The 18,780-nt window shown below is 49.5% G+C and overlaps 1 protein-coding gene across 1 annotated transcript in view; it reads right to left on the minus strand.

Moving 5' to 3' along the window:
- sgsm3 (small G protein signaling modulator 3) overlaps positions 1 to 18,780 on the minus strand; it is a 151,455-nt gene that overhangs the window by 80,393 nt on the left and 52,282 nt on the right. The window contains 6 exon segments of the mRNA XM_072492116.1: positions 288 to 383; positions 1,362 to 1,507; positions 2,435 to 2,630; positions 5,300 to 5,443; positions 7,914 to 8,021; positions 15,543 to 15,751. Of these exon segments, the coding sequence (XP_072348217.1) occupies positions 288 to 383; positions 1,362 to 1,507; positions 2,435 to 2,630; positions 5,300 to 5,443; positions 7,914 to 8,021; positions 15,543 to 15,751 (899 nt within the window).

Raw genomic sequence — 18,780 nt, forward strand, 5'->3', positions numbered from 1 at the left:
CCTTCTGGGGTCCCCTTGGCCCAACCTCCAGGGAACCCCGCTGCCCCGGAATGAAAACCCAACATCCCAGGCTTTCCTCCGGATAGGGTTTGTGGAGCCGGGGAACGTACCAACTGTGCCCAAAATCCAGGCCACTACGTTGTTAGTTAATTATTACGGACTGCTTGCTCCTTCACATTTTTACTCTCCCAGGAACTGGACCGTTGACCTGAGCTGCCCAAGCTCGTGCCCGTTTACCTGAGCTGCCCAAGCTCGTGCCCGTTTAAAGGCTTCAAACATCACTTGACCTTAATGAGGACCTCTGGATCTTCAATCTGCGACGGAATGTCCGATAACGTGTTGAAGATGGATGCCGAATTTTCAGACTGGATGAGCTCCTCTTCCTAAAGAAAGAACAAATTTCAGTTACTGTAGCATCTCAGCCTCTGCTCCGTACATCGCTCAAGCAGTTATGGAAGAAAATGATAGCAGCGCATTCATCAGCAGCACTATCACACAAGCAGAAATGAATGAAGGAATGGACAGCTGGTGTGCGTATCTGGCATTTCTTTGGAGGAATGTTGGCCAGGGCATAATAATAATCTTTATTAGTGTCGCAAGTAGGCTTGCATTAACACAGCAGTGAGGTTACTGTGAAAATCCCCTAGTCGCCACACTCCGGCGCCTGTTCGGGTACACGGAGGGAGAATTCAGAATGTCCAATTCACCTGATAAGCACGTCTTTCGGGACTTGTGGGAGGAAACCGGAGCGCCCGGAGGGAACCCACGCAGACACGGGGAGAACGTGCAGACTCCGCATAGACAGTGATCCAAGCCTGGAATCGAACGCGGATCCCTGGCGCTGTGAAGCAACAGTGCTAACCACTGTGCTACCACGTTAAAAGACTTCCCTGATCTTCAAGAAACCGAATGGGATCTTTCAGAGACGCAGCACATATCTGGGGGTTAACAATTCGAAAGATAAAGGGCCCCAGCGCTCCGAAAGTGCCACACTCCATCACGGTCAGGTAAAGCCATGCGAAATAGGACTTGAACCCTTCCCGCCAGGGGTAAAACCGAGCCAGCTGGGCCTGAAGAGTCCCACGAGGTGAAAACTCGGACGCCACGCTTTGATTCCAACAACGAGCTCTGTCGCAGCAACTACTTACTTAAATACTTTTATATTGACATTCCAGTGCCAACAATTGTCATTGACAGGGAGGTGTCCAGCTGCTGAGCTGGCAGTTCACCACACTACCCCAATCATGCCCCTTGGCGTTCCACGCGTCACACCCGTGCGGCGCTAGACTGCCCGATACGCGGAACTAGGTGCAGTCAGCAGTAGTTTCTGCACCGCCACATTCCCGTGGTTGTCCGCGTACCTTCATCTTCAGCATCCCCAGCGTGATCTGGAAAAGCAGAACAGAGCCTTCGCAGAAGAACAGGTCCCAGACCCGGAGGAGAATGTTGATGTGTACAACACTGGCAAACGCAGTCAGAAACCAGTGCAGGGTGATCAAGGACAGCTCTGTGAGAGACACAAAACAGGACGATATTAGAAGATTTTAACTTTCCTAAAGAACGGCCAAGTGGCAATTACGCTGCGGTTGTACAGAGCTCTGGTTAGACCCCGCCTGGACATTTCGTTCTGGGCCCCGCAACTCTGGAAGGATATATTGGCTTTGGAGGGTGTGGAGTGGAGATTTACCACAATGATACATGGCTGAAAAGGTTAAGTTACGAGGAGAGGTTCATTGACGAGGCTGGCATTGCCTTGAATTTGGGCAAACTAGTTGGGATTTATAAGATAATCCAAGTCGATGACTGGGTGGATAGAAACTGTTCGCTTGTGGGGGAAAGGCTGGTACAAGAGGGTAAAACCTTCAAATTAAAGTCAGGTCTTTCAGGATTTACTTCAGGAAGGATGGTGGAAATTAGGAAGAGGAAAATGGAATCAGCTGGAGTGCTGACAAGTATGTAGGAAGTCCTGCTGGGAAGTGAATGTGTGAATGCAGAATCGAGCCAGATTCCCAGCTGACACTCACCAACATGAGCAAAGGTGCACTAGAAAATAAAACATGACTGAGCAACCTGTGAGAGCCAGGGTCAAGATTCAGATACAGACCGGTGAGGGCAGCACAGTGGTTAGCACTGCTACCTCACAGAGCCAGGGACCCGGATTCGAGTCATATTCTTAAATCGGGTCTTCCCACGGGGAGTTGGGCAGAAGAAGATGGAACTTGTCCCAGGATCCTCTACCCTTCCTAATTGCTAAAGGATAGGTGTATTTGTCAACTTCCCAGAGCTCAGCTAAGACCAGGGGTAGGGAGTGGGTACATTGTATGCAGAGAGGATAACCTACTTCGACTTGTATTGCAACTTACATCAAACGCACCCCACCATCAATCTGCCAAGTGAGGGTTGTTTGATTGAATAAAGCCACAATCTCTCTTACCGATGTCATGCTCCTGGAGAAGTTTGTCTAGTCGGGGGATGTACTGCACGATCAGGTGGCGCAGAACTCGCTGGTCCGTCTGCACGCCCAGCAGCGTGGTGCTGAAGTACGAAGGTGGGACCAGGTCCTCAATGATGGCGCACATCATCCAGAAAGCATCCTCTTCCTCCAGGAACAGCAGCAGGCAAGCCGCAACCTGCCCAAGAAAACCACGAGTTATCCCGGAGATCGCCACTGAACACGGTGGACCAGGAGCTCACGGCCACCCGCCCGGACCATTCCCTCACCGCAGTGTCCCTGACCACGCCCTGGATTCTCAACGCAAAGCAGACAGATTGTCAATCGATGGGAACAGAAGAAACCGATCCCAAAAAGACAGCAATTCCGCGACACAACGATGGCCGGAGCTGGAGGCAGTGCCAAAAATTGTGGCCTTTGTACACGAATCACAAAAATTAGCATGCAGGCACTGCAAATAGTCAGAAAGGCAAATGGAATGTTGTCCTTTGTAACAAGGAGGATTGAGAATTAAAGTAGGGAACTGCTGCTACAACTGCATAGGACATTCCTCGCCTAGGACATTGGTGAGACCACTCCTAGATAATAGTGTGTACCATTTTGATCTCCTTACTCAAGGACAGATAACACTGCCCAGAAGGTTCACTGGGTTTATTCCAGGGATGAAGGGGTTTGTCCTACGAGAAACAATCGAGCACTTTGGGCTGGCACTCAATGGAGGTTAGATGAACGAGGTGATCTTATTCTGAGGGGCTCGACTGGACAGGGCAGCTGCTGAGAATGTTTCCCCTCATGGGGGGAATCGGCAACCGTGGGTGGGGGGGGGGGGGGGGGGCAAACTTTCAAAATAAGGAGTCTCCCATTGAAGATGGAAGTGAGAAAGGAGGAATTTCTTCAGAGGTTTGGGACTTCTCTCCCCCAGAGAGCAGTGGGGACTGGGTCAAAGAATATATTCAAGTACGGGTGAGCTCAGATTTTTGATCGACAAGGGGACTTGGGGAACAGGCAGGAAAGTAGAGTTGAGGCCACAATCAGATCAGCCACGATCTTACTGAATAGCGCAGCAGGCTCAAGGGGCCGAATGGCCTACTCCTGCTCCTATTTCATAGAATCTCTACAATGCAGGAGTCGGCCATTCGGCCCATTGAGTCTGCACCGACCCTTGGAAAGAGCACCGTAACCTAGGCATATGCCCTGACCCTATCCTCGTAACCCAACCTAACCTTTTGGACATGTAGGGGCATATTTGGCGTGGCCAATCCACCTAGCCTGCACATCTTTAGACTGTGGGAGGAAACCCAAGCAGACAAGGGGAGAAAGTGCCATCTCCACACAGACAGTCACCCGAGGCCGGAATTGAACCCGGTTCTCTGGCGCTGTGAGTCAGCTGTGCTACCCACTGTGCCACCGTGCCGTCTGCGTCGGGAGCTGAGGTTTTGGGCAGCAATGGCTGCAATGAAGCTTGGGACTGATTCCCGACAGCTGCGAGGCCCCTTTAAATGCTCGTTTTTGTTTGTTGGTGGGTGCGGTTTAACGGAATGCTGTCCGAGGCCCAGTTACTGCTGCAAAAATAAAGACAATGGAGTAGATAGGTGCTTGTTTGGTCTGCTGAAACCGCTCCTTTTGATCAACTCTCTCCCTCCCCCAATGATCAACATATGAGGAAGCCTCTCCCAACCTCCCCTCCTCACCACTCAACAACTCCCATGCCCCTTAAAGTCACACGCCACGGTCAAACAATGTCTGAGGCATTAAAATGGGAACATACCCGGGAAAGTCTGGGAAGCACTACCTTAGACAAGAGAAGGTTGAGAGGAGATTTATGAGGGGTTTAAAATCACCAGGGTCTGGATAGGGCAGATAGGGAGAAACTGTTCCTGATGGTAGAAGCGTGTAGAATAAAAGGACACAAATTTAAAGTTATCGGTTGATGGATCTGAGGCAACAAGAGGAAAATCTTTTTTTATGCAGCAATTGGTTCGGATTTGGGATGCCTGAAGTCCGGAGTGTGCTGGAGACAGATTCAATTTTGACTTTCAAAAGCTGTTAATTTGCCAGCTAAACAAGGAGTCTAAACCCAAATTCACCATGTAAAATTGGAAGTCAATCTGGAGCTTTGGAAATAAATTTATTTTGCGCTAATTAGTGTGATATAGGGAGCAACAGCAGTTAAATAAAACTTAATCAATCTGTTAATTAGTAGCATTCCCTCACGCACTTTGCAAACTCTATTATTTAGTCATGGAGTGTTGTTAATCATAAGTGAATCAACATAGAAAAGTCGGGCCATTATTTTATTGCCTGACCTGTTAATGGCTTTGTCGAGAAGAAATTAAATATCGTTTAGTAGTACACAACTGGGGCTGGTTTAGCACAGTAGGCTAAACAGCTGGCTTGTAATGCAGAACAAGGCCAGCAGCGCGGGTTCGATTCCTGTACCAGCCTCCCCCAACAGGCGCCAGAATGTGGCGGATGGGATCACAGTAACTTTGTTGAAGCCTACTTGTGACAATAAGCTATTATTATTATTAACTTGAATGTTGCTGAAAGGAGAAACATGTTGACAAAGCTTTTTGTCTTGCACTCATCAGGTCAAATACAAGAATGCCTCATTTTAAATGGTTAATTGGGTTTAAATGGCAATTTTATAAAGAACTCAATTCCTGGCTTTACTTGTTGATGGAGGGTTGACTTTGACAGGAGATAACTTGGTTAGGGATGGGCTTGGAAGGGAGCTCAAGTTCTGGAGAGATGGGCTTTGATAATTCCAATTGTCTTGTCTCACCTGATGAGGGTTTAAAAAGGGATGTGGAACAAAGAGGAGTACATTCCATCTACAGTCCTTACCATTCCTGTCCCTTGGCAATACCCAATCTCGGGGTACAGCCATGCCAGCCCACGTAGGATTCTCCGTAATCTCGGAATGCCGACACTGTTTATGTTGGAGAAGCAAGTGTTGCTTGGCATTGTGCGAAGCAGGTCTTTCTCGATCTGAAACAGAAAAGGAATGGGAAGCTTAAGACTGCCAAACACTAATCTGCATTGTTCTTTAATCCAAGTGACAAACCATCGCTGCTGCCAGAAAATATCACTCTTACAAGAAATTAGTAGTTATATTCACAGTGCTGCATTTGCTCTTTTGTGGCATTATTAACTATTAACGTGCGTCACTACTTTGGTCTTATTTTCACTGTGCGCATTGATCACCCAGCCAGCCAGCTACCCTTAGTTCCCCTACCCATTTCGCCACTTACATTCAAAGGGGTATTTGGTATCTTTATTCTTCTTACCTCGTGCTCACCTATATTGAAGTTTGTGTGCCAATCACGCAACCATTCTGCAAATTTAAGAATGTCTTCCTGCGTTCCCCTGCATTAACCATTTGATGACACTGCATATTTTGAAATTGTATTTCTGGTTCCCGATACATAAATCACTTATATCAACGATTTCAGCAGTGGTCCCTTGTGGGACATCACTTTCCACCATTTGCTAGTCTGAGCAACTCCAACCCCCCCCCCCCCCCACAAACCCGGAACTCCCAGGGGGGGGGGGGGGGGTTCGCCATCAGTGGGACCTGAAGATCCCATCCGCGGGAATTGCTTGAAAATTCCGGTCCAAGTGTTTAAGGCATCTTTCTCGTTCATAGAATCATAGCATTTACAGTGCAGAAAGAGGCCATTTGGCCCATCGAGTCTGCACATGCCCTTGGAAGGAGCACCCCATTCAATCCCACACCTCCATCCTATCCCTGGAACCCAGTAATCAGACCTAACCTTTTGGACACTAAGGGGCAATTTAGCGTGGCCAATCCACTTAACCGGCACGTCTTTGGACTGTGGGAGGAAACCGGGGCACCCGGAAGAAACCCGCGCAGACACGGGGAGAAAGTGCAAACTCCACAGCCATTCACCCGAGGCCGGAATTGAACCTGGGAGCTGTGATGCAGCAGTGCTAACCACTGTGCCGCCCATCTTTATTTCAAAACATTCAATAAGGTTGATCAAGCAGGATTATTCCTTTTGAAATACTCATTGACCACTATTTAATTCAGGTTCAAGATTTTAAAAATTTCATCTTGGGGAAGGATTCCATTATCATTCCTCACACCAAACAAGCTAACGAATCTCTGGACTTGTTCTCCCCCCTCTCACCTTTTTAAATCATAGTCCTTTGATGGTATTTCCTTAATGACATGTTTATTCATGTATATATAACATATAATTTCCAAAATTTGTTTTAAAATGCACAGATACAATCCATCCATCTGGGACCATGGAAGGATTAAAAACAAAGAATGCCTCAAATTCCCGTGTTTACAACCCTTCATGTCCAGTCCTCACCCCTCCTGATCTCTGTAACCTCCTCCAGCTCGCCTCTAAAAAAAGGTTAGGAGGGGTTATTGGGTTACGGGGATAGGGTGGAAGTGAGGGGTTAAGTGGGTCGGTGCAGACGCGATGGGCCGAATGGTCTCCTTCTGCGCTGTGTGTTCTATGTTTCCAGAACTCGTCACATTAGGGGCTGTTTAGCACACTGGGCTAAATCGCTGGCTTTGAAAGCAGACCAAGGCAGGCCAGCAGCACGGTTCAATTCCCGTACCAGCCTCCCTGAATAGGCGCCGGAATGTGGTGACCAGGGGCTTTTCACAGTAACTTCATTTGAAGCCTACTTGTGGCAATAAGCCATTTTCATTTCATTTCATTTCATGTCTGACTGGCCTTTTTGAGATACTTCATTCCACTGAAACCACCTGGAATCCACGCTCTGAAATTTCCTCACTCACCCTCTCCTCCTGCAAGGCCCTCCTTGAAATCCATTTCGAAGGGCGGCACCGTGGCGCAGTGGTTAGCACCGCCGCCTCACGGCACTGAGGACCCAGGTTCGATCCCGGCCCCGGGTCACTGCGTGCGGAGTTTGCACCTTCTCCCCGTGTCTGCGTGGGTCTCACCCCCACAACCCAAAAAAAGATGTGCAGGGTAGGTGGATTGGCCACGCTAAGTTGCCCCTTAATTGGGAAAAAGGAATCGGGTACTCTAAATTTCTAAAAAATATTAAAATAAATCAAATAAAATTCATTCGAAAGCCAAGCCCTTGATCACCTTTTCATTTAAAATTTTTTTTTGCATATCCAATTTCCCCCCCCCCCCCCAATTAAGGGGCAATTTAGCGTGCCCAATCCGCCTAACCTGTACATCTTTGGGTTGTGGGGGTGAAACCCACGCAGACACGGGGAGAATGTGCAAACTCCACATGGACAGTGACCTGGGGCCGGGATTGAACCTGGGACCTCGGTGCAGTGAGGCAGCAGTGCTAACCTTTGCAGTACCATGCTGCCCATCACCTCCCCAGTTATCTCCTTCAACGCGTTGCTATACATTTTTATTGTATTGTGCCCCCTCCTCAGAATGGCGTGGATTATTATATGCAAGCTGTTTTATACCAGCCACTTTAATTCCCTCACCTGTTTAGCTGCAATGCTACCATCATTGGAGCTGTTTCTGGCGATGTCACGGTACGAGGTTTCTGTATTCCGCTTCTTCTGCAGAGCACCCGACAACCGCATCCAGATCTGGAGAGAGATTGACTGAGTAAGGAGAATGTCGGCAACATGAGGGTAAAAGGAGAGCCACAGAGCCAGATTAAATTAGCATGGCTGGCAAGAGGGACTCGGAAGAAATTAAACAAGCCTAAATATTAACAAAACAGCAAAGGTGATCATTGAACAAACTAACCCGAAGGGAGAGCATAAAGTCCCCGGGGCCTGATGGGATTTATCCTAGGATTCTCTGGGAGGCCAGGGAAGAGATTGCTGGACCATTGGCTTTGATTTTTATGTCATCATTGGATACAGGAATAGTGCCAGAGGACTGGAGGATAGCAAATGTGGTCCCTTTGTTCAAAAAGGGGAGCAGAGACAACCCCGGCAACTATAGACCGGTGAGCCTCACGTCTGTAGTGGGTAAAGTCTTGGAGGGCATTATAAGAGACAAGATTTATAATCATCTAGATAGGAATAATATGATCAGGGATAGTCAGCATGGCTTTGTGAAGGGTAGGTCATGCCTCACAAACCTTATCGAGTTCTTTGAGAAGGTGACTGAACAGGTAGACGAGGGTAGAGCAGTTGATGTGGTGTATATGGATTTCAGCAAAGCGTTTGATAAGGTTCCCCACGGTAGGCTATTGCAGAAAATACGGAGGCTGGGGATTGAGGGTGATTTAGAGATGTGGATCAGAAATTGGCTAGCTGAAAGAAGACAGAGGGTGGTGGTTGATGGGAAATGTTCAGAATGGAGTTCTGTCACAAGTGGAGTACCACAAGGATCTGTTCTGGGGCCATTGCTGTTTGTCATTTTTATCAATGACCTAGAGGAAGGCGCAGAAGGGTGGGTGAGTAAATTTGCAGACGATACTAAAGTCGGTGGTGTTGTCGATAGTGAGGAAGGAAGTAGCAGGTTACAGAGGGATATAGATAAGCTGCAGTGCTGGGCTGAGAGGTGGCAAATGGAGTTTAATGTAGAGAAGTGTGAGGTGATTCACTTTGGAAGGAAAAACAGGAATGTGGAATATTTGGCTAATGGAAAAGTTCTTGAAAGTGTGGATGAGCAGAGGGATCTAGGTGTCCATGTACATAGATCCCTGAAAGTTGCCACCCAGGTTGATAGGGTGGTGAAGAAGGCCTATGGAGTGTTGGCCTTTATTGGTAGAGGGATTGAGTTCCGGAGTCAGGAGGTCATGTTGCAGCTGTACAGAACTCTGGTACGGCCGCATTTGGAGTATTGCGTACAGTTCTGGTCACCGCATTATAGGAAGGACGTGGAGGCTTTGGAGCGGGTGCAGAGGAGATTTACCAGGATGTTGCCTGGTATGGAGGGAAAATCTTATGAGGAAAGGCTGATGGACTTGAGGTTGTTTTCGTTAGAGAGAAGAAGGTTAAGAGGAGACTTAATAGAGGCATACAAAATGATCAGAGGGTTAGATAGGGTGGACAGTGAGAGCCTTCTCCCGCGGATGGAAATGGCTAGCACGAGGGGACATAGCCTTAAACTGAGGGGTAATAGATATAGGACAGAGGTCAGGGGTAGGTTCTTTACGCAAAGAGTAGTGAGGCCGTGGAATGCCCTACCTGCTACAGTAGTGAACTCGCCAACATTAAGGGCATTTAAAAGTTTATTGGATAAACATATGGATGATAATGGTATAGTGTAGGTTAGATGGCTTTTGTTTCGGTGCAACATCGTGGGCCGAAGGGCCTGTACTGCGCTGTATTGTTCTATGTTCTATGTTCTATGTTCTATAAATAGCCAGGGACTAAACAGAGGCCTAGGACTGCAAAAAGGATAGCTTCAAAAAAGCAGGAACTACTATTAAATAGGAGTCAAACTGTACAGCAATGGGCACAGAGTCTGCAATAAAAGGAGGACTGGGAGGACTGGAGGCAACAAGGGGAGGTGGTGGCGTAGTGGACGAGCAATCCAGTGACCCAGAGTAATGCTCTGGGGACCAGGGTTCGAATCCCACCTCAGCAGGGGTGAATTTGAATTTAATAAAAACCTGAAATTATAAAGTTTTTAAAAAAAAATTTAGAGTCCCCAATTGTTTTTCCAATTAAGGGGCAATTTAGCTTGGCCAATCCACCTACGCTGCACATCTTTTCGTGTTGTAGGAACGCGACCCTCGCAGACACGGCGAGAATGTGAGAACTCCCCACGGACAGTGACCCAGGGCCGGGATCGAACCCGGGTCCTCGGCGCCGTCAATGGAATGATAAAGTTTAATGATGCTTATTGTCGTAAAACCCCACCTGGTTCACGAATATCCTTTGGGGAAGGAAATTTGCAATAACTTACATTCATATCGTCCGTTTAACTTAATAAAAGCTGGCCCAGCCGATATGTGACTCCAGATTCAAAGCAACGTGATTGGCTTTTAAATGCCCTCTGAAATGGCCTAGCGAGTCCTTCTGTTCAAGGACAATTAGGGATGGGCAACGTAGGCTTGTCCAGCCTGCTAGTGATGCCCGTATCCCATGAACGAATAGAAAAAAGAATAATGCGCTGTGAAGAAGCAGATGTAGCAGGGATTACTGAACCTGGTTACAGAACAATCAAGACCAGAAATTAAACATTGCTTTATTTAGGAAAGAGAGTAGGAAAAGAGGGAAGTGGATTAAAGTAGAGTAGCCGCACTTATTAGAGATCACGGCAGCAGGGGAGTGTGACTTAGCCATCAGCAAGACAGTTAAACACTCAGAGTTAAACAGTAATAAGATTAATCACACTAACAGGGCCACTAGTGGAAGAAATCCGCTGACAAATTAACAAAAAAAAAGAATAATCATGGCCGATTTCAACTGTCCTTATACAAATGGGATAAGAAAGGGTGGGTTAAGAGGGATAAGGGAACGGGAGTTCTTACAATGTTGACAGGTGTCCTTTCTAACCCAGTGTGAAAGTAGCACCAGAGAGGATTCACTACTGTATTTAGTAATGGGAAATAAACCACAAATACCAGTGGGACCGGGAAACCCTGCCGACAGGACCCAAAGGTGCTGCTGACGGGGAATGGTCGGCAAATAGCACACGGGAGGCTATTCAGCCCATCAAGCCTGTGCTAGCGTTTCTAAGAGCAACTCAAGTTAGTCCCACTTGCCCGCTCTTTTCTCCATTTCCCTCAGCTTTTCCCCTTCCAAGTATTTATTCAATTCCTTTTTGGGAGCTGCTGTTGAATCAGCAACCGTCACCCTCTCGGGCAGTGCAACGGCTTACCATTATAGTTCCTCTAATTTAATAAAACATCCCAAGCTGCATCATTAGTCACCGAGCCACAGAAGGCAATATTATGGCAGATGACCAAAATGTTAGTCTCAAAGAGGGAAAAGCAAGGTATAGAGGCCGAGAGGATCGGAGAGAGAGGCCGAGAGGATCGGAGAGAGAGGCCGAGAGGATCGGAGAGAGAGGCCGAGAGGATCGGAGAGAGAGGCCGAGAGGATCGGAGAGAGAGGCCGAGAGGATCGGAGAGAGAGGCCGAGAGGATCGGAGAGAGAGGCCGAGAGGATCGGAGAGAGAGGCCGAGAGGATCGGAGAGAGAGGCCGAGAGGATCGGAGAGAGAGGCCGAGAGGATCGGAGAGAGAGGCCGAGAGGATCGGAGAGAGAGGCCGAGAGGATCGGAGAGAGAGGCCGAGAGGATCGGAGAGAGAGGCCGAGAGGATCGGAGAGAGAGGCCGAGAGGATCGGAGAGAGAGGCCGAGAGGATCGGAGAGAGAGGCCGAGAGGATCGGAGAGAGAGGCCGAGAGGATCGGAGAGAGAGGCCGAGAGGATCGGAGAGAGAGGCCGAGAGGATCGGAGAGAGAGGCCGAGAGGATCGGAGAGAGAGGCCGAGAGGATCGGAGAGAGAGGCCGAGAGGATCGGAGAGAGAGGCCGAGAGGATCGGAGAGAGAGGCCGAGAGGATCGGAGAGAGAGGCCGAGAGGATCGGAGAGAGAGGCCGAGAGGATCGGAGAGAGAGGCCGAGAGGATCGGAGAGAGAGGCCGAGAGGATCGGAGAGAGAGGCCGAGAGGATCGGAGAGAGAGGCCGAGAGGATCGGAGAGAGAGGCCGAGAGGATCGGAGAGAGAGGCCGAGAGGATCGGAGAGAGAGGCCGAGAGGATCGGAGAGAGAGGCCGAGAGGATCGGAGAGAGAGGCCGAGAGGATCGGAGAGAGAGGCCGAGAGGATCGGAGAGAGAGGCCGAGAGGATCGGAGAGAGAGGCCGAGAGGATCGGAGAGAGAGGCCGAGAGGATCGGAGAGAGAGGCCGAGAGGATCGGAGAGAGAGGCCGAGAGGATCGGAGAGAGAGGCCGAGAGGATCGGAGAGAGAGGCCGAGAGGATCGGAGAGAGAGGCCGAGAGGATCGGAGAGAGAGGCCGAGAGGATCGGAGAGAGGGGCCGAGAGGATCGGAGAGAGGGGCCGAGAGGATCGGAGAGAGGGGCCGAGAGGATCGGAGAGAGGGGCCGAGAGGATCGGAGAGAGGGGCCGAGAGGATCGGAGAGAGGGGCCGAGAGGATCGGAGAGAGGGGCCGAGAGGATCGGAGAGAGGGGCCGAGAGGATCGGAGACAGGGGCCGAGAGGATCGGAGACAGGGGCCGAGAGGATCGAAGAGAGAGGCCGAGAGGATCGGAGAGAGAGGCCGAGAGGATCGGAGAGAGAGGCCGAGAGGATCGGAGAGAGAGGCCGAGAGGATCGGAGAGAGAGGCCGAGAGGATCGGAGAGAGAGGCCGAGAGGATCGGAGAGAGAGGCCGAGAGGATCGGAGAGAGAGGCCGAGAGGATCGGAGAGAGAGGCCGAGAGGATCGGAGAGAGAGGCCGAGAGGATCGGAGAGAGAGGCCGAGAGGATCGGAGAGAGAGGCCGAGAGGATCGGAGAGAGAGGCCGAGAGGATCGGAGAGATCCCCTCCAATCACCTCCAACCGGCCCCCTCCAATCACCTCCAACCGGCCCCCTCCAATCACCTCCAACCGGCCCCCTCCAATCACCTCCAACCGGCCCCCTCCAATCACCTCCAACCGGCCCCCTCCAATCACCTCCAACCGGCCCCCTCCAATCACCTCCAACCGGCCCCCTCCAATCACCTCCAACCGGCCCCCTCCAATCACCTCCAACCGGCCCCCTCCAATCACCTCCAACCGGCCCCCTCCAATCACCTCCAACCGGCCCCCTCCAATCACCTCCAACCGGCCCCCTCCAATCACCTCCAACCGGCCCCCTCCAATCACCTCCAACCGGCCCCCTCCAATCACCTCCAACCGGCCCCCTCCAATCACCTCCAACCTGCCCCCTCCAATCACCTCCAACCTGCCCCCTCCAATCACCTCCAACCTGCCCCCTCCAATCACCTCCAACCTGCCCCCTCCAATCACCTCCAACTTGCCCCCTCCAATCACCTCCAACTTGCACCAGTCTGGAGCCTCGTTCAACGATTTGTGCTTTGCGTCCTTCTGCCCCCGCAGAACTGTATCTTTTATCTTCTATCACCCCCTCCTCGTTCTTCCCACCAAAATGAATCACTTCAGGTCTTTGCACTTAAATCTCATCTGCTGTGTCCCCGCCTGCCCGTGTCTTCTTGATGCTTATCACTATCCTTCTCGCAGTTCACAACACGTGTGATATTTGAAATTGTACACACAAGTCCAACTCATTCATATTTATCGAGAAAAGCAGCCTGGTACCAGCCCTGAAGCTCCACCCTCCTCCAACTGAAAAACAGCCATTCACTACTTCTAGTTTCAATTAACTTCATATATATGCTGCCACTGTCCATTTTATTCCATGGGTTTTAACATGGCTGACAAGTCTGTTATGTGGCACTTTATCAAATGCCTTCTGGAAGTCCATGTACACCATATTAACCACATTGCCCATATCAATTTGTTTCACTACCTCATCAAAAATCTCAGTCAAGTTAATTAAAACACAATTTGTCGTAACAAATCCACGCCGTCTTTCCTGAATTAATCCACATTGGTCCCAGCGACTGTCAATCGTGTCCCCGATTCTCGTTTCTAAAGCTTTCCCACCAATGGGGTTAAACCGACTGGCCTGTAGTTGCTGGGTTTATCCTGACATCCTGGCCCACCCCAATTGTGGAATTGAACTGAGTCGCTTGCTGGGTCATTTGGGAGGCAGGTCAAGAATCACGAAAATGGCTGTGGGTCTGGAGTCACATGTAGGCCAGACTGGGTAAGGACGGCGGAGTTCCTTCCCTCAAGGAGCATTAGTGAACCAGATGGGGGTTTTTAAAACCACTACTGCTGATGTTTCGCGGGATGGAGACGGTTGTTCCCGATTTTATTTCATATCCACCAGCTGCAGTGGTGGGATTTGAACCAGTGTCCCCAGGGTATTAGCCTGAAGGGCAGCACGGTGGCGCAGTGGTTAGCACTGCTGCCTCACGGCGCCGAGGTCCCAGGTTCGATCCCGGCCCTGGGTCACTGTCCATGTAGAGTTTGCACATTCTCCCCGTGTTTGCGTGGGTTTCGCCTCCACAGTCCAACGATGTGCAGGGTAGGTGGATTGGCCACGCTAAATTGCCCCTTAATTGGAAAATGAATTGGGTACTGTAAATTTATGGGAAAAAAAGCATTAGCCTGGGCCTCTGGATTACTGGTCTAGATTACCCAGTATGCCACCACCCCCACCCTGGATAACATCCAATTGGGTTGACTAATGGCAGCTCTCACACAGAGGGAGAATTCAGAATGTCCAATTCACCTAATAAGCACGTCTTTCGGGACTTGTGGGAGGAAACCGGAGCGCCCGGAGGAAACCCACGCAGATGCGGGGAGAACGTGCAGATTCCGCACAGACAGTGACCCAAGCTGGGAATTGAACCTGGGACCCTAGCGCTGTGAAGCAACTGTGCTAACCACTATGCTACCGTGCCGCCCGTACCCACCATCTAAAGTCTTACTGATGCAATATTTTGTGTGCATTGATATAGCCACGTTTAAGAAGGTTGACATTATCCAGGATAGAGCAGCGATCAGGGTCCCTTCTCACCGAATTCAATACCCACACCCTCCCATCACACTGCATGTGACTGTATAATGTACAAGCCACAGAGCCCAACAGCAACTCACCCAAGTTACTTTGATAGAACCCCCCCCCCCCCCCCCCCCCCCTTGAGCAACACATCAAGGGAACACCAGCACCACCTTGATCCAAGTATCTGTCAATCTCCCTCCAAGCCACACACCATCTTGAACTGGACAGACATCACCGTTGCTTCATTATCACTGCATCGTGAGTCTGAAATTCCCATCGAAGGAGGGGACTTAGCATAGAATTCGCAGCAGTTGGAGAAGGCTCAACACAGCTTCTCAAGGAAACATGGGGGGAGCAGCAAATGCCGTCACCCACGCCCGAGAACATTTCTATTTGGATGGGATGGCATTCAGCACCTTTGGCGCAGCGGAACTGGAAAAGTTAAACTGGACCATTGGTTTGTAAGAGACAAGAGTTGGAAGGGCAGATTAAAGACTCGTCTGAATATATTTCATGAGAAATAGAAAACTGGGAGAGAGAAAAAGAAAAGAGCCCGAGCAAGTGACCTGAGGCCTCAGGGTGTGGGGGATTCCGGCAAGGACGAGGGTTCGCAGTTTCTGAGAGCGCGGCAACAGGACATCAATTTTATCCCACGTCAAATCGCCGACGTCGTGGTTGTGCGTGAACTCGAGATGTGCTTGCCACCGTAGCCGCTGCTGAGGATCTTCAGGGAGCGGGACTCCCATAATTCTCCTGGAATTTGGTTCAGCTCCATCTGTGGAAATGTAACAAACGCCTCAGTACATGGGAGTAAGCCATCGCCTTGTCCACACCATCAGCCCATGCCACAAACACTTTACCTGCAGGTCTTATAAATAGGTGAGCCCCCAAGCTGCACACACCATCCGTAAATAATGATCTTCATTAGTGTCACAGGTAGGTTTACATTAACACTGCAATGAAGTTACAGTGAAAAGCTCCTAGTCACCACATTTCAGCACCTGTTCGGATACACCGTGGGAGAATTCACCTAACAAGCACGTCTTTCAGGACTTGTGGGAGGAAACCCACGCAGACACGGGGAGAACGTGCAGACTCCTCACAGACAGTGACCCAAGCCAGGAATCGAACCTGGGACCCTGGTGCTGTGAAGCAACAGTGCTAACCACTGTGCTACCGCGCCACCCAGTTGTATATAGCACCAGTGTGGGTCAGTGCTACAACTCTGGCCTTTTGAGTCAGATGATCGCGGGTAGGAGCCTCATTCCAGAGACAGGAGCGCAGGGGTGGAGGAAGCTGTGAAACAGGGTGACGTGCGAAATTGTGCAGCAGCAGGAATTTAGTGAGAGTGGGAACTAAGTGCAGATGGGGAAGAAGGTGCTGAGTCATTTAACCCAAGGGGCAATAGCAAACATACGGATGATCAGAGTCATTACTTTCATCTAATGGGATGAAATTAAAATGAGCTAATTAGGGGAGACCAACATTACATGCATCCTCCATACCCGCCCACGCTAAGTACATTCCTCAGGAGCCATGCAACAGTAGTGGGAATTACTTTAAAATTGTTGAAGGAACATTAAACCTCTAACAGTCTCAAGAAAATACTGAATAGTATCATGGGCAAAAACATCCCAAGGGGGGGGGGAAAAAATCCCTTAATTGTTTAAGTGCCTGTTAGGTTTGTTACAGCAAGCCAAACCGTGATTAAATGGAAACCTGGGGCGGGAATTTGGTCCGTGCGCAGAGTTCGTTTCGCTGCACTTTGCGTTTTTCCAATTTTCCTCCACACCCCTGATCCCGCGCTATTTTCCTCGGCCTTTTTGCGGGTTGAGAATGCCTAGCGTGCCAAATGCACACCTGCCCGCCCACCCACCCCCTTGCTGAGGGCGGTGTTCCCCATTTGAAAGCGGATTTCCTCCCACGCAACATTTTCAGCGGGTGGGGTGGAGCTTTGGAAGCCTGTTAAAAGCACACCAGGTTTCGGAGTTCCGAAAGAAAATGGAAAGCCTGCTGAGGAGTTGGGAACACTCTGAAAGCCAAACGTAAGATGTTTCCACACCTTCGAAGGTCACTATTAGGGGGTTTTACTGTAAACTAGATGTGCACTTAAAGCAGTGATTCACCTTAGGAACCTGTCCTTAGAAGGTACGTTGACCCTTGCATCAAACATCCTTGTGTAATTGCTCACATGTATTAGTGCTTTTCCAATGGAGAAAGTACCATAATGCAACAAAAATACAAAAAAGATGTCCTCTGCTGCCATGTTTTTGTTCTCGGATTTAATTGGGCTGCCAGCTCTGGCTGTTAAAAGAAACTGTTCTGAAAGTAGTAAAAATGGTCTGCACCTCCTCCCCCATAACATCGATTGTCCAGCATGCTGCTTTGAAATGGAAATCTGTTCTGGCAATGGAGCCGAAAGCTTTTATGACAAGTTGATCCACTATGAATGCTTGGCTGGGTTCCAAAAGCTATAGTTTAGCAGAATGCCTTTCAAACTATTTGAAATTAAAGAGAGAAAAGTGGGTGGCAATTTGAAAGGGCGGGAAGAGGCAGGCAGAGCAGGAACCGCCCGGATGTGTGACATTCTCAAACTTGTTTTCAACGTTGAATACTGGCAAGGCCGGGAGGGCAATCTAGAGCACACCCATGGGCAAAATGACTATACAATCTCCGAGGTATCAATCTCTGGTTAACCCCAGTCCTCCATATGCTAATGAGTTTCGGACAAAACAGGTTCACTTGTGGTTGAAGAAATGATGCAAGAGGGTGGACTTCAGATTCCTAGGACGCTGGAACCATTCTTGGTGTAGGAGATGGAAATGTTATACCTCAAACAGGCTGCCACTAATCTCCTTGCAGAGCTGCAGGGTTAACCAGGGTGGACATCACGGTGAAACATTTAAAAAAGCAATCTTTCATACCCACACTTCTGTTAAGAAGTGATCCAGTGACAATGAAAAATGGAGAATGAAGGTGTAAAAGACAAATAGCACGAGGGTAAATAGTTCAGAAACAGGGGGTGGTTCAGACAGTCCAATGGGTTAGAAGTGCTTGTTGATAACATAGCAAGGAACATAGCGAGCTGCAGGGACACGTCATTACATGGGATTGTCATATAGTGGCAAGAGCGGTGATTTGGCTTCGAGAAGAGGGAGCTGAGAACTTAATACCCCTGGTTACAAGGTATTTAGGAAAGAGAAGATAAAAATGGGAAGTGACTGTATTGATCAAAGAAATGATAAGCAAACAGAATGTGGAATTTATACAGTGGTCGGAGGGAGACGAAATGCTCACGTTGTTTTCTCAGTCCCGCATGATCCAAAACCAAGCAAGCACCATTACACAGGTGGCACAGTGTTCAGCACTGATGCCCTCACAGATCCAGGGTCCCGGGTTCAATTCCGGCCTCGGGTGACTGCCTGTGTTTGCACGTTCTCCTCGTGTGGGCGTGGGTTTCCTCCGGGTGCTCCGGTTTCCTCCCACAGTCCAAAGATGTGCAGGTTAGGTGGACTGGCCATGATAAATTGCTCTTTAAGTGTCCAAAAGGTTTGGTGGGGTTACTGGGTTCCAGGGATAGGGTGGAGGTGTGGGGCTTAAGTAGGGTGCTCTTTCCAAGGGCAGACTCGATTGGCTGAATGGTCTCCTTCTGCACTGTAAATTCTATGATTCTTTTTGAAATGTAACATTTAAAGTTGATACAATGGTTGGTTATAAGCGGACTTGTATAGTGCAAATTTGTAATGAGCGTACAGGTAGTTACAGGGGAAACTGGGAGCAACCTATGGTCACCTGGGACTATGG

Source organism: Scyliorhinus torazame, chromosome 29, assembly GCF_047496885.1.
Source record: "Scyliorhinus torazame isolate Kashiwa2021f chromosome 29, sScyTor2.1, whole genome shotgun sequence".
Lineage (NCBI taxonomy): Eukaryota > Metazoa > Chordata > Chondrichthyes > Carcharhiniformes > Scyliorhinidae > Scyliorhinus > Scyliorhinus torazame.